Below are 26540 nucleotides of genomic sequence, written 5' to 3'. Positions count from 1 at the left end.
TAGAAGAAAGTGCCTCCCAAAATTTTAAAGAAAGAAAAGCTTATATATGTACAAAAATAAGGGTACATATGATGAAGGGATAGAATATGATGGTAAAGATGAAAATTATAAAAGATTTTATAAAAGGAATTAATTAGATAAGTTGGTTGAAAAAGAAAGAAGAGGAATTAAAAAAAGGGGGGGAGAGAATGTGATCAGGGAGGAGACTAGAACAAAGCCATACACTAGATATTTAGGGTATATTTTGGTCTGTTAGAAGAAACTGTATCCCAAAATTTTAAAGAGAGAACAACTTATGTATATACCAAAAATAAGATTAACTACTATGAAGGGATAGAATATGACTCTAAAAATGAAAAATAAAAAATATTTTTAGAAAAGGGATTGATAAGATGTTGGTTGAAAAAGGGAAAAAGAAAAATTCAAAGAAGAAAAGAAAATTAAAAAAGTTATCTTTGAAAGACTAAAGAATCAGGGGGAAAAAAGCCATGAATTCTATGTGCAGTATTCCTGTAGCGCTGGAGTTCTGCCGTTCTCATTGATCGCTAAACTTGGTCTTGGCTGGCTGTTCTTGCTGATCTTCTGGGGGAGGGGCCTGTTGCAGTAGTTCTCAGATGTCTTTGCCAGAGGTGGAATTGCCCCGCCCTTGCCGGGTAGGGCTAAGTAATCTGCTCGGGTTTGCTCTCCGGAGCTTTTGTTCCCTGCAAGCTTTCCATATGGCTTTGGAGGACGAGAGTGAAAATGGCAGCCTCCCAGTCTCTGCCCTGGAGGAACCGAGAACTCAGGCCCCACTCCTCATTGAGCCCCCCGAGAAAAGCAGTCAGTCACTCCCGTCTCCCTGGTCTCCGCTGCACTCCGTGCTCACCCAGCCTGTGACGGAGTGTTTCTATCTCTGGCACCCCACTCAGTGTGGTGTCTCCAAACCCAGCAGATCCCTGCGGTGGGCTCCTGTGCTGCTCCTCCTGGGGAGGAAGGTGAGTCTCCCCAGATCTGCCACTTGTTGGGTCCCTGCTGGAGGAGCAGTGGCCCGACTGTGCCGTGGATCACGGTTTATGGCAACCCCGAGCTGAGAGCCTGCACCTCGGCTCCGTCTCTGCAGCTGGCTTCCCTGCTCCAATACCTGGGAGCTCTGCTGCACTCAGGCACCCCCGGTCTTTCTGTGACCCTGAGGGTCCTGAGACCACACTGTCCCGTGAGGGTTCCACCCCCCACTTAGCCACTGGAGCGACGTCCCCCAGCGGAGCAGACTTCTAAAAGTTCTGATTTTGTGCTCCGCGGCTCTATCACTTGCCAGGAGCGGCTGTCGGAGGCCTCCTTTCCCACCTTCTCTCCTCCCAAATATTGCCTCAGATTCACTTCTCCACACGTCCTACCTTTCAGAAAGTGGTCGCTTTTCTGTTCAGAGAGTTGTTGCTATTCTTTTCTTAGATCTGTTGAGTTCGTAGGTGTTCGGAATGGTTTGATCCCTATCTAGCTGAATTCCTGGGACCAGACGAAATTTTAGGTCTCCTATTCCTCTGCCATCTTGCTCCTCCCCCTCCTCATAGTGGTTTTAAATTCTTAGTCTTATAATTCCAACATTCCTGCCATATCTGGGTCTGGTTCTGATACTTCCTCTTTCTCTTCAAACTATGTTTTTTGTTCTTTGCCTTTCAGTGTGCTTTGTAATGTTTTGTTGAAAGCCAAGCATGATGTGCTATGTAAAGGGAATTAAAGTCAATAGGTTTAGCATGACCTATTATGTTTATGTAGCTAGAGATTAGACTCTTTACTGCTTGCCACAACTGTAGATGTGTGAGGCTAAAATTTCATCTGGTATCCTTGTTTTTGTCTTACCCATTGTTTTGGCTTTCCCTAGACCTTAAATTATGTCTGAGACCTACAGTTCGTTGGATAGTATTACCCTATTATTATACAGGACCCCCTTTTATGTGAGTTGTGGTAAGTTGTAAGGAGGAAGAGAAACAGTCTAGAGTACTTTGATTAGATCTCATTCTTTTGGTGAGATTGTTCCTCTGTTACATGACCTTTAAAAGTGCTTCCTCCCCCAACATTAGGTGAGAAGGCTGGAGGGGGCTGGATCTGGGTATTTTCCTCCCCTCATGTGGAAGGCTAAAGCCTGCTTGAGTTGATATTTCTCTTCTCACAGGTCAGTTAGGTTCTGGTCAAACTCCAGTTAGTAAGGTGGTGGTAAATTTGTTTCTTTTTAATATAAGCCTTGTTATTTTTTTTTTTTAAATGTTTTATTTATTTATTCATGAGAGTCAGAGAGAGAGAGAGAGGCAGAGGCAGTGGGAGAAGCAGGCTCCCCGTCTAGCAGGGAGCCTGATGCGGGACTCGATCCCAGGAACCCGGGATCATGACCTGAGCCGAAGGCAGACGCTTAACCATCTGAGCCACCCAGGCGCCCTAAGCCTTGTTATTAATAGCTGAACAGTCCAGGTGTTTTCTCATGTCTCTTTCCCCAAGACTAATCCTAGAAACAGTACTAGTTTAGGGTTTCATACTTCGTGATAATGCTTGGAATTTTGCACATCCTGTCACTTACTCACAGCCCAAGGTAGTGAATGTTGGTATATTTTCCACCTTAGTTTTTGAGCAGGATTCCCCAACTTTAATCTTTGACTTCATTGAGAGAGTTTGTTCCTCCAGCTTTTGTTTGCAACATTCAAGTTAGTCAGAATCTAAGCTACCACAGCCTGGGTCTGGTCTCAAAGTTCCAGAGTTCTGTGGTTTCAGCCCTACTCATCACTTGGTAGAATTGTTCTTTCCTTATCTTTTGAGATATTTTATGTTGAAATTGATCTATCTCAGCTTTTGTAAAAATGTGTCTTTATCTTATCATTTCTTTGTGTTTCGTTAGATACAAAGTGTTAACTTAAAATGGTATTTTGCTTAAAGTCTTTATTTCTCAGTAAATAAGAGTTTTACCTAATTTAAATTCATAGTTTTTAGAAATTACAGTAATATATACTAACTTACACAGAAATAACCCATTGAAAAACTTTATTATTGAAAAGTGAAGTTGTAAAATCATAGAAATATCTTTGTATCGCTGCATTGTCTATATTATTAAATTTAAGAACCGTGCAAATTTGTTTTAAGTATCAGATGGGATAAAGTTGATTGATAATATTTTTACATACTACAATATCCATACGTGCAGTTTAATAGGACTGTGGTATCTGATACTTCCATGTGGTTGGGTAAGAGATTTTGATTATATGTTATATGTTAATTATATATAATTTAATTATAATGTTTACATTATATTCCCTTAAACTATAAAGGTTTTTCTATAACTAAAAAGTAGAAAAAATAAAAGGGGAAAGAATTCTGGGAAGAAAGGTGAGGAATTCTTGGTTAAAGAAAGATTGCATTGTGACATTTAAAGAAAATGATGATAATTTTGTAGCACAGAGATTTTTTATATCAGGAGATATCTTTTTAAAAGAATATTGAGTTGAAATTTCTTAATTTCAGGAACTAGGAGCAGATATCAATGCATTTTAAAATCATATATGGAAATGAAAACTTTTAATTTGTAGTTGACATAATCATTTTAAAACATCATATCTCTAATAATAATAAATAAATCAGTAAATAAATAAAACATCCTGTCCCTTTAAGTAAAATATTAGTGTTTCAAGCCTGATTTTGAAAAGTCCATAAATAAAATAATTTTGTTCAAACAGAAAGCAGCTAAGTTTTTCTAAATTACTTCCTTTTCCTTCATTTTTCAGGTTATTATATATGGGTAAGAGCTAAGGATGCTTCTACTCTTAACCATGTAGACAGCAGGGCTTATTTAAATAGCTCTGTGTGTCACTGCCTGGGCAAGAGCTGCCATCTTCAATTCTATTATTCCATGGAAAACAGTGTTCTGAGAGTAGGACTGTACAATAGTAAGGTGAGAAGAAACTTACATTTATTTCAAATTCATTGAATAAGTGAAATTTCTATTTTGGCAACTTGTGTTTCTATTTCTCAGTTGTGTGTAGGCTTTAGGTATTCTTTAACTTGACTTTATTAGTATACCTTTGAGAAGAAATATTAAGAACCTGTTTTATGGGGCGCCTGGGTGGCTCAGTCGGTTAAGCGTCTACCTTCGGCTCAAGTCATGATCCCAGGGCCCTGGGATCGAGCCCTGCATCGGGCTCCCTCCTCAGCGGGGAGCCTGCTTCTCCCTCTCCTCCCAGCTCGTTTCTCTCTCTAGCTACCTCTGTCTCTCTCTCCCTCAAGTAAATAAAAAAAACTTTTTTTTTTTTTTTTAAAGAACCAGGTTTAAGACCTACTGTCATGTAGGTGTGTGTGCCAGAGTGGCTCAGTTGGTTAAGTGTCCTATTCTTGATCTCACCTCAGGTCTTGATCTCAGGTTGTGAGTTCAAGACCAGTGTTGGGCTCCATGCTGGGCATGGAGGCTACCTAAAAAAAATACTGTCATGTAGAAAATTTAATGTGATAATTTGTACAATATTATTTTTTAAAATTGTTAAAAATTCATGGAAGTATATTAAAGAAATTATAGGTCTAGTGATATATGGATCTAAAATCCAAAACAGATCCATCAGAATGTCAATACAGAGCCAACAATACAGAATCTCAAATATCTCATTTTTATTAGACCTATAATTATGATAGATATAAATTCCTTGTTATGGTACTAGTAGATATAATTTTAGAGACTGATAATTACTGATTAAATACAAACAAATGAGTCATTGGAATGGGAAAAAATGGCTCACTGGGTTGAGTGAAAATTGCAGTGGTAATGCTAGCAAATAAAACAAATCCAAGCTTTTTTCTTTTATACCTAAATTTAACTGAAAACAATCCTCCACAAGTGGAAAAATACCTGAGACACTTTGACAATTTCTATTGTGAAGAAAATTTATTTATAGATAGAAGTTAAATAAAAAATCACAGGGGTAAATAGCAGTCATTCTAGCAATGGGAAACAGTTAACAATAATTGCGGGAATTCTGACAGGAAAAAGGAAGACAGTAAAAACATCCAACTCAAGATTCTTTTGGCTTCAGATGCTTTGAATAAATCCAGTTGAAACTTCCTCTGACATTGGCCAGATTCATTTTCCAACAAAAGGTTATTTATCATCTATTCTTACCAAATATCACTAACCATCTGTCAATAACATTTTCTTCTGTTCCATTTGCTTCTGAAGTCTGAAGTGCCAGCATAATTAAACTTCAGGTATGACCTATTACTTGCCTCTTACTGGGAGAAGTGAAAATTCAAGAGGAATTCTCTTTTTTTCCCCCTAGTTCTATCACATCACCCCTCTCTTTTCTTTTGTATCATTTTCTTCATGTCCAGTCTTTTTTCTTCTACCTCTTCTTTTTCAGAACATTCACAGAGTTCTAAAGCATGAAATTGAATGAATAGGCTCATTAGATGGCCTAATACATTTTGTTTGTTTTCATGGATGAGACACAATTTCTAATGTTCTGTAACTATGTTATAGTTTTGTGGCATTTTTGTGATAGTATTTTACACTAGAATAATCTCATTGAATTTGTATTATAGTTAAAGGTGTTTTAAAAAATATATGGTCCTGGGTGCCTGGGTGGCTCAGTTGGTTAAGCATCTGCCTTTGGCTCAGGTCATGATCCCAGGGTCCTGGGATCGAGTTCCACATTGGGCTCCCTGCTCAGTGGGGAGTCTGCTTCTCCCTCTATTCCCTTCCCCCTGCTTGTGCTCTGTCTTTCTCTCAAACAAATAATAAAATCTTTAAAAAAAATATGGTCATATGATAGTACTTTTCACATGACAGGTAATTAATATTCACTGAATGTTGAATGAGTTATCTTAAATTTAAGTAGACATTTGTGTCATATATATCCTAATCCTAAAGATTATTTTAATCTACGCTGAACATCAGTGATGGATTGTAAATTTGGGAGTGTATAAGAAAAGATTATAAACAAATTGACTTCAGATACCACATCATATATAAGAAAATAAGATAATCATGGAGAACTGATCTAATGTATTAATCAGAACCAGCACTGAGTGATATTTGGTTTATTAGTTTACCCAGTATTCTGCAAAGCAATATCCTGTTTTTTCTTACATACTATTTGCTCTGATCTCTACATATAACATATAACATATTGGTCACCAATGCAAAATCTGCATCAAAATACATTTAAATTATAAGCTGATGTGTTATCACAGAGTTAAAAAGGACTCCAAACCCATCCTTTAAGAAAATTAGCTCTTGATGAAAATGATTGTTTAAATCTTCCATGAATAGAATAAAGAAAATAACCCTTAGGATATGAGCAAGTAAATCAAGAAATACCTTGTAAGGATGCTAAAGGTAGTTTTCTTTATTTTCAGAAGACATCAGAACTTGAGAAGTAGAAAACACAGATGAAAGGCAAGTTGTTAAATAAAAAGTTGACTCTCTATTAGGGTCAGCTTAAGTGTGTAACAGTTCTAGTTTGTACCATATAGCCATCCTTGAGATTAGGTCTCTATCATCTATAAAATAATAATCATAGCAACAGCCTATCTTTTTTTTTTTTTTTTAAAGATTTTATTTATTTATTTGACAGAGACAGAGACAGCGAGAGCAGGAACACAAGCAGGGGGAGTGGGAGAGGGAGAAACAGGCTTCCTGCTGAGCCGGGAGCCCGATGCGGGACTCGATCCCAGGACTCTGGGATCATGACCTGAGCCGAAGGTAGTCGCTTAACCAACTGAGCCACCCAGGCGCCCGCAACAGCCTATCTTTTATCCTGAAGACAGTTTCCATGTCAGTGAGCCAAGGATAGTGGGGTGCCCAGCTTGTGGTACCTTTTACATATTTTACAAATTGCCAGTGGCAAATAGGAAGAACACATAGCTGGGGCAGTGAAGAAAATGCCATAGAAAGTATCTTTTCTTGTATGAGACCGTTTTTAAAGGCCATAATAAGCTTTTCTCGAAGGAATGTCTTTGCCAAAGTACATGTTCCTGTTCCCGCATTTAATCAAAAGTAGTTTAATTTTTAAAACATTTGTTTATTTGAGAGAGAGAGAGTGCTGAACGAGCAAGAGAGAACATGAGTAGGGGGGAGGGGCACAGAAAGAGGGAGAAGCAGGCTCTCCACCAAGCAGGGAGCCTGATGCGGGGCTTGATCCCAGGACCGTAGGATCATGACCTGGGCAGAAGGCAGACGCTTAACATACTGAGCTACCCAAGTGCCCCTCAAAAGTAGTTTAAAAAGAACAAAAACAACAATCTGGAATTTGGTACCTTTGATTTCTTCACTGGAAGAGAGAAGGATAAGCTGAGGTCTCTAGGAGATAGAGCGATTCTTTCCTTGGAAGGTAAAATGGCATTATTGATCCTGGTCGAGGGGAGTAAAGACTTCTTAAAAAATTTTTGTTGATTGATTGATTGATTTTAAGATAATAGAAAATTAAAACATCACTTGAAAGGTTTTTCTGAGCTGAGGGTTTCTTTCTTATATTGCCACCTGTTGAAAATAACTAGGTAAGAGTCTGAGAGTGAGGAAAGAATAAAATGAAAGCAGATTTTATTTAGTAGGAGTAAACTCTTTTTCTTTTTCATTACTTTTGTTGTCAGACAAGAAAATGTGATAGAAAAATCCGTATTTCATAACATACCATTAACTTAGGGTACAAAAAGTCATTTAAGTTTAGAAAGAATTCTCACTTTTCAAAAAAATGAAAACACATTCTTCTTCGAGTAGAGCAGAGGGGAATTAATTAAGTCATTGTGAAAAAAGAGCACAAATGCTCTAAGTTATTTTCATAAGATGAAAGTGAAGGGACATGATGAATGCAACTTACCAAGCAGTGTCATTTAAAGCATCTGTGGAGGATGTCAGTGTCTCGAAGCTAAATAGCTGAAGTTGCATAGGAAATTATTGAAAGAAAAATTAGTTGTGTGTCCCAACTGTGTGTAACTCCGGTTCATCTTGAAGTGACCCAGAAGCTCTCAGCTGAAAAGATGTCTACCATGGATGTTTCACAGGTTTAGATTATCTTCTGAAATATTTAAGACTTGGAAATTGGAGCAGACATCAGAGGGTAAAGGACTAAGTTGAAAATAGACTCCTTTTTAGAAAATGTTGGCTATGAATGAAATAAGCAAAGCTGAGAGATTAATGCTTAAGAGAGTCTGAAAAAGTCTTAAGTGCCATGTGTCATTTGAATTACAATGAGATGTCACCTTCTAGTGCTGTTTTCTATCTCACAGTAGAAGGAGGACACGCACAGTCTCAGAGCTCAACCTGAGACATATTTATGCCACTCTGCATTTTCACTATACTGATACATGAAAACAATCAATGCATCCATTGCATAAATATTATGAACAACCTGGTCTATCTTTCCCAGGGAAATGTCAAATTAACTTGCATGTTTGATAGAATCTAAAGAAATTAGTATTTCAGAGCATAAAAGCATGGTCGTAAATCATAAAGCACAATAACATAGGCAAAACTTTGGACTGCATTATAGACTTTTATTGAGTATCTTACCTTATAGTGTATAGTAGAAACATAATTTTCCATACACTTTCCCAACTGGAAAATGATCATTTTACAGATGCATGACATAGCATGCTCTAGAAGGCACAAAAAGGTCTTTGATAGAATGATAAGAGAGTCAAATAGAAATATAAACTCCAGAAAATAACTGTATTGTTTGGAACTTAGAATGAATTCTCCCATAGGAAAAAATACATATAGAAATTGAGATTGTGCAGAAAAATATATCTGATAACATTTTTTTTTAAACGTTCATGTTAAGTGTTTGCCTGTCATTTCTTTTCTAATGTCATGGTAATATAATAAAATGTAGGAATGTTATTGGGATCAACATTAAAGTAGCTGGCATTATGAATTTCTATTGAGAATTCTTTTTGAAGTACTTTATTTAAAATTCCATTCAAATGTTTGTTCTGTCCTTACTCTCCATCATAAAAAAATAAACAGCTTTACTATATAGATATGATTTATTTCCTTATTTTTTTAAAGACTGTTTTTATAGAGCAGTTTTAGGTTCCTAGCAAAATTAGGGGGAAAGTACAGAGATTTCCCATTTTCCTCCTGTCCCCACACATGCAGAGCTTCCCCATTATCAGCATCTTCCATCAGAATGGTACCTTTGTTACAAATGATGAACCTGCATTGCCATGTCATTATCACTCAAAGTCCATAGTTTGCATTAGGGTTTTGCTTGGTGTTGTGCATCCCGTGGGCTTGGACAAATGTATAATGACATGTGTCCACCATATATTATCATACAGAGTATTTTCACTGCCCTAAATATCCTCTGGGCTCTACTTTTTCATCCTTTCCTGCCTCCATTTTATTGTTCCTTTAAAAAATGTTATATACTTTTTTACCAATACTTTAGGCTTCCTAGTACTTCATGTGGTACAGATAGGGTAAACTCTACTGAAATGTAATTGAGAGAGCACGTATGGAAATATTAGAGTAGAATTTGGGGAATGAGTAATGTCATTTCATTTAAATCAAAGGAAGAAGAAATATCTTGGATATACAACACATCAACTGACAGAAAATGGGTGAAAGCAGAGGTGTTAATACCAGAAAGCCTGAAGACATTTAAGGTACAAAATGGAAAAACAAGTATTCTTTTATATCATAAGTTTAACTTGTAGCTTTGCAGTAGTGAATTTTATCACCCATTGCTAAATTTAAATTAGGATTTAAATTAAGGATGTAGATTTGTGTATTTGGAGAGAGCAATTGCCTACTTCTTTTCATTGTACTTAGCCTTTCCCCAGCCACATTACTCCTGTATAAAGCTTCTTCACTGTACATGGGCTCGCTTCCTAGCCGCCTCCAACCCCAACACCATGCGTTGCAAACAAGGAAGCAAATGACATTATGAAGCAGATAAATAATAAATTGGTATTAAAAACCAGTAAAGACTATACAAATGTTTTGAAGACAGTAATTCTTGTCTTTATAAAACACGGTTATATCTACCTGTGCAAAGATATATCCGAAATATATGTATGCTCGGTGGGAATATGGTCTCTTAAAAAAATGACCTTGGGATTTCGTGTTGTAATAGAGTTGAGATTGGGCAGAAAAATATATCTGATAACTTTTTTTTAGCTGTCATATTAAATGTTTGCCCATCATTTCCTTCTTTTCTAATATCATAGCAACATTGCAAAATGTAGTAATGTCAGTGGGATCGACATTTAAATAGGTGGTATTATTAATTGCTATTCATAATTTTATTTTTGAAGTGCAGTATTTTATTTAAAATTCCATTATTTTTTTGTTGTATAAAGAGTGTGTAAATATGCTTATGCTGGACTGTGAGTGTAAAATAATAAGACTGATTGTACATGTGGCTCATGAAACCAATTTCATTCCTTTATGGTAATACCACATATGTACATTTTTCTAGGTGCTAAAAAGGAGAACCCAAATGATACTGGACTGTAACCATGCAGATTTTTAGAGTCCCATTTACTGCTGAGTTTGGAATTTGTGAACCATAGCATTTTTGTATTAATCACAGCAAAGTTGAGGTTTATATCATAGCCTATTGAATTAATATTTGACACAATTTTTAATTTTCTAAGCTGATATTTATCTTTAAAACTTCTGAAAGAGGTACTAAATGATTGGAGTTTCATTCTTTTACATAAACTGAATATTAAAGTTGGTCTTGTTATTTAACTAAAAGATAAAACAAAATATAAAGAGAGTAATTTGGGAGTTATTCTAGATTTCCAAGTGCATATTAAATGTAATTAACTTTCAATAATAGCACCTTTTTCAAATCTAAGTTTAAACTCATCAATTTTTGAAACCCGAACTGACATCATTTTTGCATATCTGATCTCTTGCTGCTATAAAAATATACAGCTGTAGGTCCAATAATTTATACATATTTATACTCTGGTATTCACTATGGAGAATGTATACAGCAGCGTACAAAGTTTTCCTGTTATTAGATATGATTTGAATGTAACATCTTCTAGAGTAAATTGTTAAATATATTTGTGAACTGAAACTTAAGTAATTCGTAACAAATATATATATATTCCTCATATTTTTGCAAAGGAGAAAATCTATTCAGAAACTTTCAGCTGGAAAAAACTAAAAGGAATTAGTCTTTCTTCCTAGTATCTTATTTACACACCAACAACACCTAGTTCATTGCTGTTCAATAGTATTTTCTGTCATAAAGGAAAATGTAAGTATCTGTGCTCTCCAATATGGTAGCCAATAGCCACGGATGGCTGTTGAACACTTGCAATGTGGCCAGTATGGCTGAGGAACTGAATTTTAATCTTATTTTAAGATTAAAGATAATCTTAATCTTATTTTAATTTAATTTGAAATAGCCCCTTGTAGCTGTGGCTACCATATTGGACAGCAGAGAGTTAGATATTTGGTAGAGTCAGCTCTTCATGCCTCTCCTTCTCTCTGGTGCTAGCCAACCATTGCTCTTGGTGGAACCTCAAGGAATATTAATACTTTGATAGTATCTTACATTGGATTAGCAAGGATGGTTGTTTCACTTGCTAATGCTGTATACCTCCAAAACTAGCAATTTGATTGGAGAAAATGAGATTTATTTCTTTTAATTGGCACTTCTTTGATTATTAGAGAAATTCTTCTTTTGTGAAAATAGATTTTTATATTTATTCTTTTAAAAAAGTTTTCCATTCATCTGTTGTGTCTCTTACTATTTGCCTAACCTTTCCCTGCCTGCATTCCAACGCTAATTTCAGTAGTTTAAAAACCAGACGTAGTTATAGCTCTTGGTGTATAAGTAGTGATAATGCTTATTCTTTTCCCTGAATGTTAGAGAGCCATGAGGATGATGCCCAAATGAAAAGTTTGCAGGGAAGGACATAGCCAGTGGTTTAAGTGGCATGTTGTATTTCACTGGATCGTGTGTGGTTTCTCAGAGGCCTCAGGGGATCTACTGTGCCCATATCTTTATACTTTTCCCTTTGAAGACATATATTATGGATTCCTGACCTTTCTTAAATGTAGGGCTTTTTCCATTCAGATCAATTACGCCTGTGAGTCAGGTTTCCCCGAGTAGAACCTTTGTCGATTGTATTTGCTGGCTCTTTTAACAGGTGTTTGTCTCAGTAATTATTAAATATCTATTATTCTTTTTTTGGAGGGGTCTTTGAAAAGAGGTCATAAACGCAAACATTGTTCATGTTTTGTTTTTTGAAGATTATATTGGAAGGGACTATTTTGAGCCAGAAAGGTTTTATTGGGATGGATCAGCTCTGGGTCTATGGCTGTGCACTTGCCCCGTCCAGAAGGCTTTGTCCTACAGATGAATTCACTTGTGCCAATGGCCAGTGCATTGCCCAAGAATCGGTCTGTGACTCGCAGCAGGACTGTTCTGATGACAGTGATGAAGACCCAGCAACTTGCTGTAAGTGAATTAATGGTTTACTTGTTCACATGCTCACTTTCATGACCGTGGTTGGATTTGAGTGTTTGCTTTGAGCTAGGTAAAGTTAATATGCATGACATGAAATGAATGCACATTCTCATTTGCAGCTATTAGCACTATTCTTTGTGGGGGTCTCTATGCTAATATAAGCTTTGGTGCTTTTTGTTAACACTGCAAATTCTATTTGGGCAACCAATGAATAATTGTATTGTGGTGTGTGTGTATTTTGGTTAAAGAGGAAAATGGGTAGGAGAGGGAACCTCTTTATACTTTTCCCTTGGGAGACATATGTTATGGATTGCTGACCTTTATTAGGTATAGGGCATCTTCCATTCTGACCTATTATGTAGAAAGCTGTGGGGAGGGGTTAAAGAAGAAGGGCTGTCACTGCCTTCTAGGCAGCCATGATGACTATAGAGATCATGTCAGCCACGGTTGGTATTCATGACTGGGTAAAATTTAGATCCAACACCTGCTTTTTAGGACTTTTATGGAGAGTCTTTGATAGGAGTGATGACAAGAAATCCCATTATTATTCAAACCTAGTTGTATTTGAAAGGAAATATAATTTAATTTACAACCCACATGATGGTACTCATATGAGGTAACTTAGCAACTAAAATACTTGTGTCTCTTTGAAAACGATGGATCCTAACTAAATGAATCCAAATCCCATATCACAAACAAGTGGGTTTTCTTAATTATTAAAAATTTGACATTTATTTTGCTGCATTGTTTTATTTTAGTGATGTGTTTTGTTGAAGAGAAAAATATTGCAACAAGATAAATGTCACTTTTTTTTTTAATGATTTTATTTATTTATTTGACAGAGAGAGACACAGCGAGAGAGGGAAAACAAGCAGGGGGAGTGGGAGAGGGAGAAGCAGGCTTCTTGTGGAGCAGGGAGCCTGAGGCAGGGCTCGATCCCAGGACCCTGGGATCATGACCTGAGCCGAAGGCAGACACTTAATGACTAAGCCACCCAGGTGCCCCTAAATGTCACCTTTTTAAATGAAAACTTCTTTGTACAAAATGCTTCTGTTGATGGGGAAGGATTTTATTAAAAGCAATGGAAAGGGATACAGGAGAGAGGAGACGGGAAAGCCAGGGAGGAATCCTCTGCCTATTTGTTTTTTTTTTTTTTTTAATTTTTAATTTTTAAAGATTTTTATTTATTTGAGAGAGAGAGGATGATAGCATGAGAGGGAGGAGGGTCAGAGGGAGAAGCAGACTCCCTGCTGAGCAGGGAGCCCGATGCGGGGCTCGATCCCAGGACTCCAGGATCATGACCTGAACCGAAGGCAGTTGCTTAACCAACTGAGCCATCCAGGCACCCTCCTCTTCCTATTTGTAAGCAGCAATTCCATTAATTCCTCAGACACCTAGTTTTAACACTATTTTTAAACAAGATAATCTACTTCCTAATATGATCTCAATGGAATTTTTGGGTGCTGTCTTTTTTCACTCAAAAAAACATGTGAGGACAGTTTACTTTCTCTAATATGAGTGTCAGTTTCTTTTCTATGCTTGAAAATTTCTTACAAACAATTTGGTCCATTTCTTTTGGAGAGATTCACCTTTCTAATGTTTGCATTATTCTCATTTTCAACAGCTGAAAGTAAATATATTTCCTCTTTTCAATTGTACATATTGACACATTCCCCCCCCCAAGGGTTCTTTATGCTCTCCTTTTAATTGGTTTTCTTTTCTTTTCTTTTCTTATTTATTTGACAGAGAAAGACACAGCGAGAGAAGGAACACAAGCAGGGGGAGGGGGAAAGGGAGAAGCAGGCTTCCTGCAGAGCAGGGAGCCCAATGTGGGGCTCGATCCCAGGACCCCGGAATCATGACCTGAGCCGAAGGCAGACGCTTAACGACTGAGCCACCCAGGCGCCCCTAATTGGTTTTCTTAATCAAATTCTACCTGGAGTATTAATAGATATTTTAACATTTGATTTTGAACATATTTTCCCATTTCTCTTCCTTTGTTGAAGTTTCATTGGTTACATATTGAGGATTTTTCCAGTGGAGTGTATCTTGATATCATTCTGCTATTTGCTTTTTTTGAATGAAGGGACAGATATCCATGCTTATCAACAAATAGTGTTACTTAGTGTGTTAAATTTTCCAAATTATGTAACTTCATTTGAACAAAGAAAATCTGGCATGCTTGCTTGATTGAGATCAACTTCATATAGCAGTTATGATATGAAAATGTAGCCATGTTGCATATTACAAAACATTTATGTATTTTGATGCATATACATCTATATATTTTGATGCCAACATGAGTATTTCATGTCAATATTTGTACAATCATGTTTGTTTTGAGGAAATGATTTATATAGCAATGGAATTATTAGAATTGATATAAAATTACATTATTTTCTGCACTGAGATATTTAATACATTTGTGCATACATACACATGCTCATATATATTATTACTAAATGGGAGAAACTTCCCTTTGAAATTTAAAACCACTTTGAAACATTCTACACATACTTTTAAAAAAACATTTTTTTTCTCTCTTTCTTTTTCTTTCTCTCTTTCTCTCTTTCTCTCTTTCTTTCTTTCTTTGACAGAGAGAGAACGTGCATGTTCAAGAGCAAGGGGAGGGTTAGAGGGAATCTCAAGCAGACTCAGTGCTGAGTGGGGAGCCCAGCGCTGGGCTGATCTCACCACCCTGAGATCATGACCTCAGTGCTCAACCGACTGAACTACTCAGGTGCCCTGATTCTATACATACTTTTAAATTTGTATTTTACAAATTGAATTTGTAATGTAAACTATTCTTATGAACAGAATTACCAAGTTCATGAAGCGAATGAAACATGCTTTGATACCTTCTTCTTATCCCACTTTAGGATGGATCTCTAGGACAGTGTAGCTCATATATGCAGTTTGAATAGGACCAGGAGTACTTACTGGAGACTCAGTAATGGATATTGTTAGTTGGTATTCTGTTGTCAGCGTGCTTTTCCCGAAAGGCACATTCACTCAGGTATTTTTTTTTTTTTTTTACTACCAAGTGTCTCTTAATTCTAGATACTTTTTTAAAATCTTTTTTTTCAAAGATTTTATTTATTTATATGACAGAGAGACACAGTGAGAGAGGCAACACAAACATGGGGAGTGGGAGAGGGAGAAGCAGGCTTCCCACCGAGCAGGGAGCCTGATGCGGGGCTCGATCCCAGGACCCGGGATCATGACCTGAGCTGAAGGCAGACGCTTAACGACTGAGTCACCCAGGCGCCCCTAATTCTAGATACTTTAAACAGAAGTAGTTGACAGCCTTTAGCCCCGTGCCTTCTCTGAGGCAGTTAACTGGTAAGTGAAAAGGAGTGTTGCTAGCGTTTTGCTACTATACTTTGTGGACCAGTAGCATTAGCATCACCTGGGAGCTCTTTTGAATTACAGAACCTCAGGCTACATCGCAGTCTTACAGAACCAAAAGTTGCCTATTAACAATGTCTCAGGTGGTTCGTCTGCATAGCACTGTGCCAAATAACCTTCAGAAATGAAGAAACCGCTGAGAGGGAGAACAGATGGCATATAAAAAGTAGACTTAAGGCAGGGCGCCTGGGTGGCTCAGTGGGTTAAGCGTCTGCCTTCCGCTGGGGTCATGATCCCGGTTGGGATTAAGCCCCACATTGAGCCCTACATGGGGCTCCTTACTGGGCGGGGAGCCTGCTTCTCCCTCTGCCCCTGCCCCCGGCTTGTGCGCTTTTTCTGTGTCAAATAAATAAGATCTAAAAAAAAAAAAAGTAGACTTAAGGCAAACTATCCAGAGATCTTTCACAGAAGCTAAATATCCTGGAACTAATTCCTATGAGCATCACTATACTACCAAACGATAAATTTTAAAAAAAAGTTGGGGCGCCTGGGTGGCTCAGTCGTTAAGCGTCTGCCTTCGGCTCAGGTCATGATCCCAGAGTCCTGGGGTCGAGCCCCGCATCGGGCTCCCTGCTCAGCAGAGAGCCTGCTTCTCCCTTTCCCACTCCGCCTGCTTGTGTTCCCTCTCTCGCTGTGTCTCTCTCTGTCAAATAAATAAAATCTTAAAAAAAATTTTTTTTTTAAAAAGTTTTGAGGTATAATTGACACACAACAAATACACATAATTAATGTATACAATTTGAGTTTGGAATACGCAGACACCTGATCTTTATCCTTCACCTCCAGAAGTTTTTCTGTGTCCCTTCTTTCTGGAGTAAGGACACTTAACGTGAGATTTGCCCTGTTAACTTGGTGGGGCACACGTATGGCCGCACACGTTGGGACAGATGCCAGATGGTTAGTGTACCTTGGCGAGCGCCCAGCACCCATACCCGTCCTCATACCCGTACCGCTCCCCGCCTCCGCCCGCCACCCTGGCCGCCCCGGGCCCGGCGGCCGGCCGCACCTGGGCGGGGACTCCCTCCCGCTTCCTCTTCCGCGGCCTCGTGGTCTTCACTGGCCTACGCGCAGCTGGGGGCCGCCGGGTACTTCGACAGCTACCAGCGGGCGGGCGCAGCTCACGGCCCGCCAGCCGCAGGTGAGTGCTCCGCGCGGCCCCAGCAGGGGCTACCCGGCTCTGCCGGTGAACCCGAGCCACGAGGTGTGGGTGTCGTGCTCGCTGGGGCGGCGCACGCTGCTGTGCACCGCCCGTGACTTCGGCCCGGCGTTCGCGGCTAGGGCGGGCGGCGGCGGCTCGGCGTTCGGGCAGGACAGCCCCCTGCCTTAGCGGCGGCCGGCAACGCGAGCGCTTCTCGCGCGATCGCCGTGTGCTCGCGCCTGGCCTTCTGCCACCCGACCCGACCACCTCCAGGAAGGGGGCGAGACCCGGGCGAGCGAACGCGGGTGCGGGGCAGCCCCCGCGGTGCGCGCTGGGGTGCTCAGAGCCCAGGTGGGTGGGAGGGCCCAGAACCGCGGTGATGGTGACTCAGGGAGCCGGCCCCCCGCGTGAGAGGTGGTCACCCCTGAGACCCCAGCCGGGCGAAGCGCACTCGCGCTTCCAGTCCTTATGGCAGAAAAATGGTGATTATCGCTGCAAGGACTGCAGCATCCGATGACACGGTGCCCAGGTGTGGTGTGTGCAGGGCAGTCCAAGCAGTTTTGCAGAACTTGTCAGAAGTCTTAGAACTCTTCCCGAGTGGAAGCTATCACCTGCCAAAGTTGTAAACAGACTGGATGCTCCTGCTCAGGAAACCTTCGCCACTCAGACCCTAGAAGTCCCTATCATCGAGATTTGTGTGGGAGTTTCATACACCTATGACAGCACTTCAGCGGCAAATATATCGTTTAAATGAATGTGAAAAAACGGTCCCGCTGAACGTGTGTTAGTGAACAGATAAGTGAGGTTTTTTTTTTTTCTTCTTATGCCCCTTTTCTGCCTCGTCGGAAAATAATTTATGAAAGGCCGTATTTTCAACAAAGCCTTAAATGAAAGTATTGCAAAACAATTGAAAAATAAATGCACAATACCGTATTTGTTGACGATAGGCTGGGTGCTGTGCGGAATTCTGAATTAATTCATCTTGCATGACTTAAACTTCATACCCATTGAACAACAGCTCGCCCTTTCCCTGTTCCCCCCAGCCCCTTGTAACCACTGTTCTGTTCTCTGCTTCCAGGAGTTTGAGTATTTTAGATACCTCATGTAAATGCAGTCATTATGCTAAGGGAAATAAACCAGTCACAGGACAAATATTGCATGATTCTGAATACTAGATTTTCAACAATTATTAATATGCTCCTGTATAAAATAGAGGCATTGCATTGCAATGTATCTTTACATATTTTTAATAAAATAATTAAAATGCACCTTGTTCCAAACATATCTAAGGGTATACATTGGCTAGCTGAATAATTTACATGTAAAATATCCCTAATTTCCAGACACATGCCACAATATAGATGAACCTTAAAGACATGATATTAAATGAAATAAGTCACAAAAGGACAAATACTGTATAATTCTACTTATATAAGGTGCACAGAGGAGTCAAATTCATAGAGCCAGAAAGCAGAATGGGGGTTGACAGGGGAGAGGGGGAGGGAAAGATGGGGAGTTGGTGTTTAATGGGTATGGAGTTTGACTTTACAAAGATGAAGTTCTGGAAATGGAGGATGGTGATGGGTGCACAGCAGTGTGAATGTACTGAATGCTGCTGAACTGTACACTTAAAATATTTAAAAAGGTTAATTTTATGCCATCTATATTTTACCACAAAAATTTAAAATATGTATATATATCTTTCAATTATGACATGGAAAAAGACTGTGTGTTCCAAAAAAGATGGAAAGATGGACAGATCTGTGTTCAAATCAAACGGTGTGGGAAATTCTGGAGGAGAAAAAGTTCTTTTTATTGTAGGATTTTTTTAAAAGCATATAAAATGCTAATATAGAGGCACATGGGTGGCTCAGTTAAGCATCCGACTCGATTTCAGCTCAGGTCATGATCTCAGGGTGGTTGGGATCGAACCCCTAGTCGGGCTCCATGCTCAGCGTGGTATCTGCTTAAGATTCTTTTTTTTCCCCTCTCCCGCTTTCCCTGCTTGTGTTCTCTCTCTCGCTCCCCCCCTCTCAATAAATACATGAATAAATAAAATCTTTTAAAAAGTTATAAAAAATAAAATGCTATACAAATGGTGACACTTTAAAGGAGAAGTTGGAAAAAAATAAAGGAAAAGTTGGTACAATATTCAAGTGAAAGAAGCTTAAACCAAGAATCCAATGCAGTGCATTGAATATTTACTGTGATTCTGTCTCTGAATGTCTTTTATATTTTGAAAAAGAAAAGTATGCTAAAAATTTCCCGCACGCAAGGGAAGGCTATATGGGAGAAAAGATCCTTGTGGTTTCTCAATAAATATTAACAAAATGTTTATATAATATCATATTAAGATCTAGTATATGCTTATTGAATGGAACATTCACTATTTATTCCCATACATTTTTCTAATGTAATAGAAAATTGATTTATTTCTGAACTAGAGGATTCATAAATATTTTAATTTTCAAGATCCAGAAGAATTTTTCTCAGCTGCCACAGTGAATGTTTTTTTTCTTCTGCCAATATGCTGCAGTGGTTAAATATGCAAGAGAAAGCTTTGTCATAATTTTAAAATATTACTCTGATAAACTCAGCAAAATTTCACTAAAACTGTGAACAGTGGCATTTCTCATGCTCTGATTAGAAATAGTGAAGTGTGTTCTACAATCACAGAAAGTTCAAAGTAACCAAATAATCAAAATCACTGTGATGAATACCTTCTACTTACAATATGAATAGATGATTTTTTAGACTTTATAAATATTTAGTGTTTATCATATATGGTATTATCAGCATTTATTAGTAGTCAGAATGTGTTTGACTCTCCTGGTTTTCTTCAGATATTTATAACTACACATTAAACCTTTTGAATTATGTAGAGAAATTTTAATGGAAGAACCTAAACTTTGGTGACTGAAATTTGATTTATATTTTATAGCACAGTTAAGTTCTAGAATGTTTAGCTTTAAAAAATGTCCTTTGAAGTATATTGGAATAAATATGATTGGTAAAAACAGCTGAGCCATTCACCAAGATTTTTATAGAGATGACTGCACCATTTTGCTTTCACATATTTTTAAGGTGATGGACTTTAAAAACTAATTTTCATTTTTCAAAGGACAGGGTGTTTCATGTTTTGCAGAAAGTGCAATGATTGACATTTTAACCGGTGAAACATCAGATAATGAAAGAAAGCAACTTTTCCCCTAAAGCCGCATTTCAACATATATACAATCCAAAGTTATTTTGTCTTGACATCTTTATATCTTTGCCGTTCAGTGACCTGGGCACAGTTGTGAAGAGCCTGTGGAAGGATTTGGTGATACTCAGGTCACACTGTACTTTGCATCCACCCTTACTGGTCTTACTGTCTTACTGCCATTTCATACCATTGCCTAGTTGGGGAATAGGATGGATACTTGTTATTTCAGTGGTCACCTGCAGTGAATAAGATTGTTATTTGCACGGATTTATTTCCTTTGTGTATTAATATATAATTTTTTAAAAGATTTATTTATTTGAGAGAGAAAGAATGAGTGGGGGAGAGGGAGAGAGAATCTCAAGCAGATGCCTGCTGATCATGGAGTCCCACAAGGGACTGGATCCCACAACCCTGAGATCACAACCTGAGCTGAAACCAAGAGTCAGAAGCTTAATTGACCCAGGTGTCCTATTATATAATTTATTGCCCCCAACAGGGCAATATTGAATTTATTAGCCAAACAGGGACACTTGAGAGGGGGAAAAAAAGGAGGTATTAATTATTATGCTAGGACAACAGGCATAAAGTGTGGTCACCCTACCCATGGAAGATTTTCTATTCCAGGAAGGTGTTTTTGAGGGAAGAATTACGGGTACCCTTGGGAGTAGGTGGAAGGGTTCCTTGACCAAGTCCCAAACCAAGGATTTGGAACCATTAAGCACATTTCAGAGGTCAGATATGTATTTTGAGTCTTATGTATGTCTGGACTCTACCAACTGACTTAGAAGAGTTCTGAGGTCACTTAACAAGTGGCAAGATTCATAGAGAGCCAAGGAACTAGACCAGAGGATTTTCCAGATGCCCGGGGAGACTGTTACAGCTGGTCATTGGTGCTTAAGTCTATGTCAAAAAACAGAAGAAGAGACTCTTCTTTGAGGAATAACTTTTTGTTAGTAGTATCCTATGAACCCTGTAGGCAGAGCTGAGTAAAGAAAAATACATCCAGAAGCAATGAATCTCCAGTTAGGTATATGGGTGAGTGACATTTCCTTGCATATAGATTTACCATTAAGTGATACACAACATCTTCTCATTATATTCTACTTAACTCATGTTTATTTTTGGGGGAAATCAAGGGAGAATACAGTATTTGCTTGTAAAGAAAAAAATAACATCTATCCATTATATGACTGTCTAAACAAGCATAGTTCTGAGATCTAAAAATGTTTAGATCTAAAATGTTTACATGTAGAGAAAATTTAAGTGGCAGTGTTAACTTGCATAGTGGACTTCCGTGTTTTAAGAGTTGACATGTTAGTGATGAACTATCTGGTCATGAAGCCAGGTATCCCTGTTTATAGAAATTTGAAGATCCTTTGATTATTAAGATACAGTGAGCTTATTCAGTACACTGGTCAATTTGGTCATATATATTTTTTTAAAGATTTTATTATTTAGAGAGCGAGTGGTGGGGGGAGGGGCAGAGGAGAGGAAGAGAGAGAATCTCAAGCAGACTCCCCACTGAGCACAGAGCCCGATGTGGGGCTCGATCTCCTGACTCCAAGATCATGACCTGAACCAAAATCAAGAGTTGGACGCTTAACTGACTGAGCCCCCTGGAGCCTGCTTTGGTCATATTATTTAAAATTGAAAATAACGGTTAGGAGCAGGCATATGGTGATGAAATCCCTGGTTTAGGAATGCTTCATAGTATATAAGCTTTGGTGTCAGACATTCCAAAGCCTAGATGTTCCATTTACTAAATTTACTACAGACGAGTTGCTTAGAACAGCTCTTCTCTTTGGGGGATGATTACACTTACTGTGTAGGGTATTTGAGAAGACTAATGGTAATATATGCAAAAAACCTGGCACATAATGGGAACTTCTGGTAACATGTCTATTGTTCTTATTACTAAAGATAATAGCATTTGATCTTCAGGTTTGTCAAAACTTTGGGTGTATTCTGACCAAGAATTATTTTGTCCCCCTTCTCCCAGTATTATAAACAAGCTTATGCATGAAAAGGATATGTAGAAATAAATTTTTACATTGTATTAATTTATTCCCCAAGCTGTTATCTAAGATAGCCTGATACTCTGATTCTTATTTTAGCCAAAGGGAATTTAAGCACATAAAACTAATTTCTCAAAAGCACAAATCATGTTGTTAGAATTTCTAATTTATTGCCCAGTCTTGCTATTTTTTTCTCATGAGTTTGGTGGCAAAACTGGTAAGGACTCTATGAAGCTAACTAACCCCAAGCACTGACTTAATCTAGAACTAGTTATTTTTTTAAGTTATCTCATTTTTTTCCTCCAAGTTTTTATTTAAATTCTAGTCAACATTCAGTGTTACAGTAGTTTCAAGTGTAGAATTTAGTGATCCATCAGTTACATACAAAACCCAGTGCTCATTACAAGTGCCCTCCTTAATCTCCATCATCTGTTTACCACCCCACCCCACCCCACCTCCCCTCCAGCAACCCTGTTCTTTGTAAAGTCTGTTTCCTAGTTTGCCTATTTCCCCCTTTATGTTCATCTGTTTTGTTTCTTAAATTCTACATAAGAGTGAAATCATATGGTATTTGTGTTTCTCTGACTGACTGACTTGCTTAGCGTAATACTCTGTAGCTCCATCCACATCGTTGCAAATGGCAAAATTTCATTCTTTTTTATGGCTGAGTAATATTCCATCACATATACCATACCTTCTTTATCCATTCATTCGGTCGATGGACATTTGGGCTCTCTCCATAGTTTGGCTCTTGTTGATAATGCTGCTTCAATGTTTATCACTGAGGTACATGTATCCCTTCAAATGAGTATTTTTGTATTCTTTGGATAAATACCTCATAGGGCATTGCTGGATCATGGGGTAGTTAGATTTTTAACTCTTTGAGGAACTTCCATACTGGTTTCTTTTGTGATCAATTTAGAAACTTAAGTATTTTCCAACTTTTTAGTTGTGTATTAAGAGGGAAACAAAAGCAAAGTTTAGAATGTCTAATTTACCTGCACTTCCAAAGTGGCTAGGCATTTTATTTATTTATTATTTATTTATTATTTATTTATTATTTATTTATTTATTTAGAAACTGGGAAAATAACTGAATGAATACCACGGTGCCAACCTCAAACTGTTCAGGTGTCCAGAATCCATTCTCCTTTTTCAATTGGATCTTTTTAAAACTACTAACTCAGCAGGTGAATCCTGTTCGTCTTGGCAGATGAATCAGTTACTCTCTGAAAAGCTCTAGTTTCACTGTGCATCACTATGTACAATAGAGATGGCCAGCCAGCCTGAAATGTGCCACCCTTGTAGGTAGAAGAATATAGAAGGACGATGCCTCAGACAACACATGGAAAACTCTGTGGTTGGAAAAAGTAAAACTATTTTGATAATCAGAAGACATTTATTACAAAGTGGAATGATTGTTCTGCCCTCCGAAGTTGATTGGCTAATACTAAGTCAGTGTTTCAGGAATTAAATTTCCTACTTAATTTCTCCTCACCTGTTTTCCATGTGGAACAGCAGATCCCCTCACATGTGACTTTGAGTCTGGTTTATGCGGCTGGGAGCCATTTCTCACAGAAGATTCACAGTGGGAAGTCATGAAAGGATTGGCAAGTGGAGAGACTCACCTTCCTGATGCTGATCACACAGCAAACGCAAGTCGTGGTAGGACATTTTCCTCTTTAAAAAATTGGTTGCCTTTCTTTCGTGTTGCAGAATGATGGTGCTGTGTATTCATTTCTAGCTATAGACTACATACATGGAACTCTGGTTTGTCTTGAAACTCTCCTGATCAACATAGTAATTGGTAGTTAATTGAGTTTCCTGAGAAGAATATTGTTTTAATAACCAACATTTTTGATGTCTTATTTTTTACAAGGTTGGGTTGAAGGCATGGTGAGGGTGGGAAGTCTTCTGATAATTTTCTCTAGTTGCCAGAACTCATGTACAATAAGCTTGCTTTCTTTACAGAGCAATCCAATTTTTGTAAAACAGAAAAAAAATAGTTTAATCTTTCTGGAAACAGAGAATAGAGGTTTAGCGCTATCTATAAAATAAATTGACAAATGCTTGAACGCAATTTAATCACTCTTAAAGCTTCTTTGTAACAATCTTCTTTCTCATGTATTTTTAACCACCATTACAATTTTTACATATCCTCTTAAAGCAGTCAAATGACACATAGCATTTCAATAAGGGTTTGTGAATCTCCAAGGAAAACAAGGGTTTTCTATTTTTTCTCGTTTGTGTAGATGTCATTGCCTAGGTACATGAGTATCATATTAACTTTATAAAAACACAACTGTACTATCGATCCTCTCTTGGACATTATTTATTTCTCTTTTGAGATTTCCAAAGAGGGATGCCAGAACTAACAATGTTGACCGTATTTTGAATTATAGCCACTGGAAACTGGAGTTGGTGGGGGAGCATGTTAGGGGATGGGGAGGGAGACTCTGACCATGCATCTGTTGTCTTAAACTATAAACCCAGCTAATTTGACAGTGGAGTAAGGTCCTAATTTTTTCTTTTTGTGCCAGTGAACCTTATTTTTCTTTAAGATTCTGTGGTGGATTAAAGTTTGAAACAGAAAGGACTAATGATTAGAGCTATAAGTTAATAGCCCATTTTCTTCAAGCTCATATAATGTTTCTTTTTCTTTTCTAAAACCAATTACTGAGTACATATCCTATACTAGACCTGGGCTACACAGGAGGAAGCCATGCTCCCTGCCGTTGGGGTGGTCTGAAGTCTAGTGACTGAAGCAAGTAAGTGAGGATTTGCAATAAGATATAATAAATGTTTTATACAAGATGGAGGGCAACTCAGGTGGAATCAAGAGGCCTTCCTGAAGGAGGTGACTCCTGAACTGAGCACTGAAGGGAAATGAAAAGTTGCCAGAAAGGCTGAAGTAAGAAGAGATGTCAAGGGAGGTGTTCTAACTGAGGGAATATCCTGGAAGAGGATGGGAGAGATGTAGGTAGTTCCAGTCGAGTGATGTGTATGTTTGGACAGAGCATAGAAAAGATGAAGCAGCCAAGGAAAGAGGGGGATTATGGAGAGTTTAGGAATTTGAAATCTATCTGGAGGACCATGGTGACCATTCAGTCTATGAAAGCACGTGACCCATTAGTTTTGTTCTAAAAGGCTGAGATGCAACACTTTTCTGTAACACTGAATGACCTGTTGATTACCCTTTAAAGGAAGCTCCATGGCGTTTCAGAGGCTGGGACTTGGCTTGGCTGGGGGTAGAGGGTAGAAGGCTGTAGTTAGGAAGCTTTAAGAGCTATCTGGGAAGGGTGAGACACACTGAGGCCTAGGGCCATCTTTATTGCGGGCTCGCCTATTGGCATGTTCAGCCTGGCTCTGTGCCCAGGGTCTCTGGGGGAGATGGGCTTGCTGTTTCAGGAGGCGTGGAGCTCTGTCTTGGGCTAAATGGTGCTTGCAGTGTGACTCTTTTCTACTCATAAGCTCCTCACATGGTGTGTGGGGTGGCCTTAGGTGACCTCTCGTATAGCAGGGTGACAGAGAGCCCTGGTTGCCCAGGGGTAAGTCAGGATGTGGTTGACACTGCACAAATTAGCTAAATGCCTTTGTGCCTCATTTTCTTTTTTCAGCTAGAAAATAGGGAAAATCAAAATATCTTTCAAGTAAAATTATTATGAGGATTAAATGAAGTAATACCTGTCATACAGTAAAAGCCCACTAAATGTGAATAGCTATCTGGTGTCCGTTCGTTCTAGTTAGAAAACTAGGAATACCACAGGGCTGTGACAATAAGAAAACATTTATAAGTAATCTTTAGACATCGTGTAATTACCACTTAATTATGATTTATACCAAAAAGAGATTCTAAAAGGTCTCCTTTGTTAATTATTGAAGGACCCATTTTTCTTTTTCTGGGATCTAAACAATGCTCACAGATAACAATAAACTGATAGAACTGCGGGTAGCTGTTCTAATTGAAAGTGAAAGCGGCAAAGAAGTTACAGGCATTCTCTCAGGAAAGGACAAATCAAGGAGTCCCTCAGCTATTAAGTCTGTTCTTCTTTACCTATGATTGTCATTCTGACTTTAAGATGATCACTAGTAGTCTTACATCCCAAATGAGGAGGAGAAAAAGTCAGTACCAGGAAGAGCAAGGAGAAGTGAAATGGGAGTTTCTGGGGGAAGGCAGCAGGCTCAGTCGCCCGGTTCCCGCATCTAAGACCATGCACTTGCATACAGCCTATTATATTCCTAGACCTATGTGTTTGTGGGTTGCAGCATTTTTAAAAACTGTTTAATCTCCAGTATTTTTTCTCATATATACACACTCCTATATGTAATTTTATATGA

General features: G+C 38.4%; 1 protein-coding gene across 1 annotated transcript in view; it reads left to right on the top strand.

Moving 5' to 3' along the window:
• The window catches only part of MALRD1 (MAM and LDL receptor class A domain containing 1), a 794826-nt gene that overhangs the window by 80022 nt on the left and 688264 nt on the right, over positions 1 to 26540 (top strand). The window contains exons 9-12 of the mRNA XM_044915239.1: positions 3744 to 3910; positions 9517 to 9609; positions 12221 to 12428; positions 23721 to 23867. Of these exons, the coding sequence (XP_044771174.1) occupies positions 3744 to 3910; positions 9517 to 9609; positions 12221 to 12428; positions 23721 to 23867 (615 nt within the window). The remainder of the gene's footprint in view (positions 1 to 3743; positions 3911 to 9516; positions 9610 to 12220; positions 12429 to 23720; positions 23868 to 26540) is intronic.

This window comes from Neomonachus schauinslandi, chromosome 5 (assembly GCF_002201575.2).
Source record: "Neomonachus schauinslandi chromosome 5, ASM220157v2, whole genome shotgun sequence".
Lineage (NCBI taxonomy): Eukaryota > Metazoa > Chordata > Mammalia > Carnivora > Phocidae > Neomonachus > Neomonachus schauinslandi.
The sequence above is the reverse complement of the archived record's forward strand: the minus strand, read 5'-3'. Positions and strand labels throughout refer to the sequence as shown.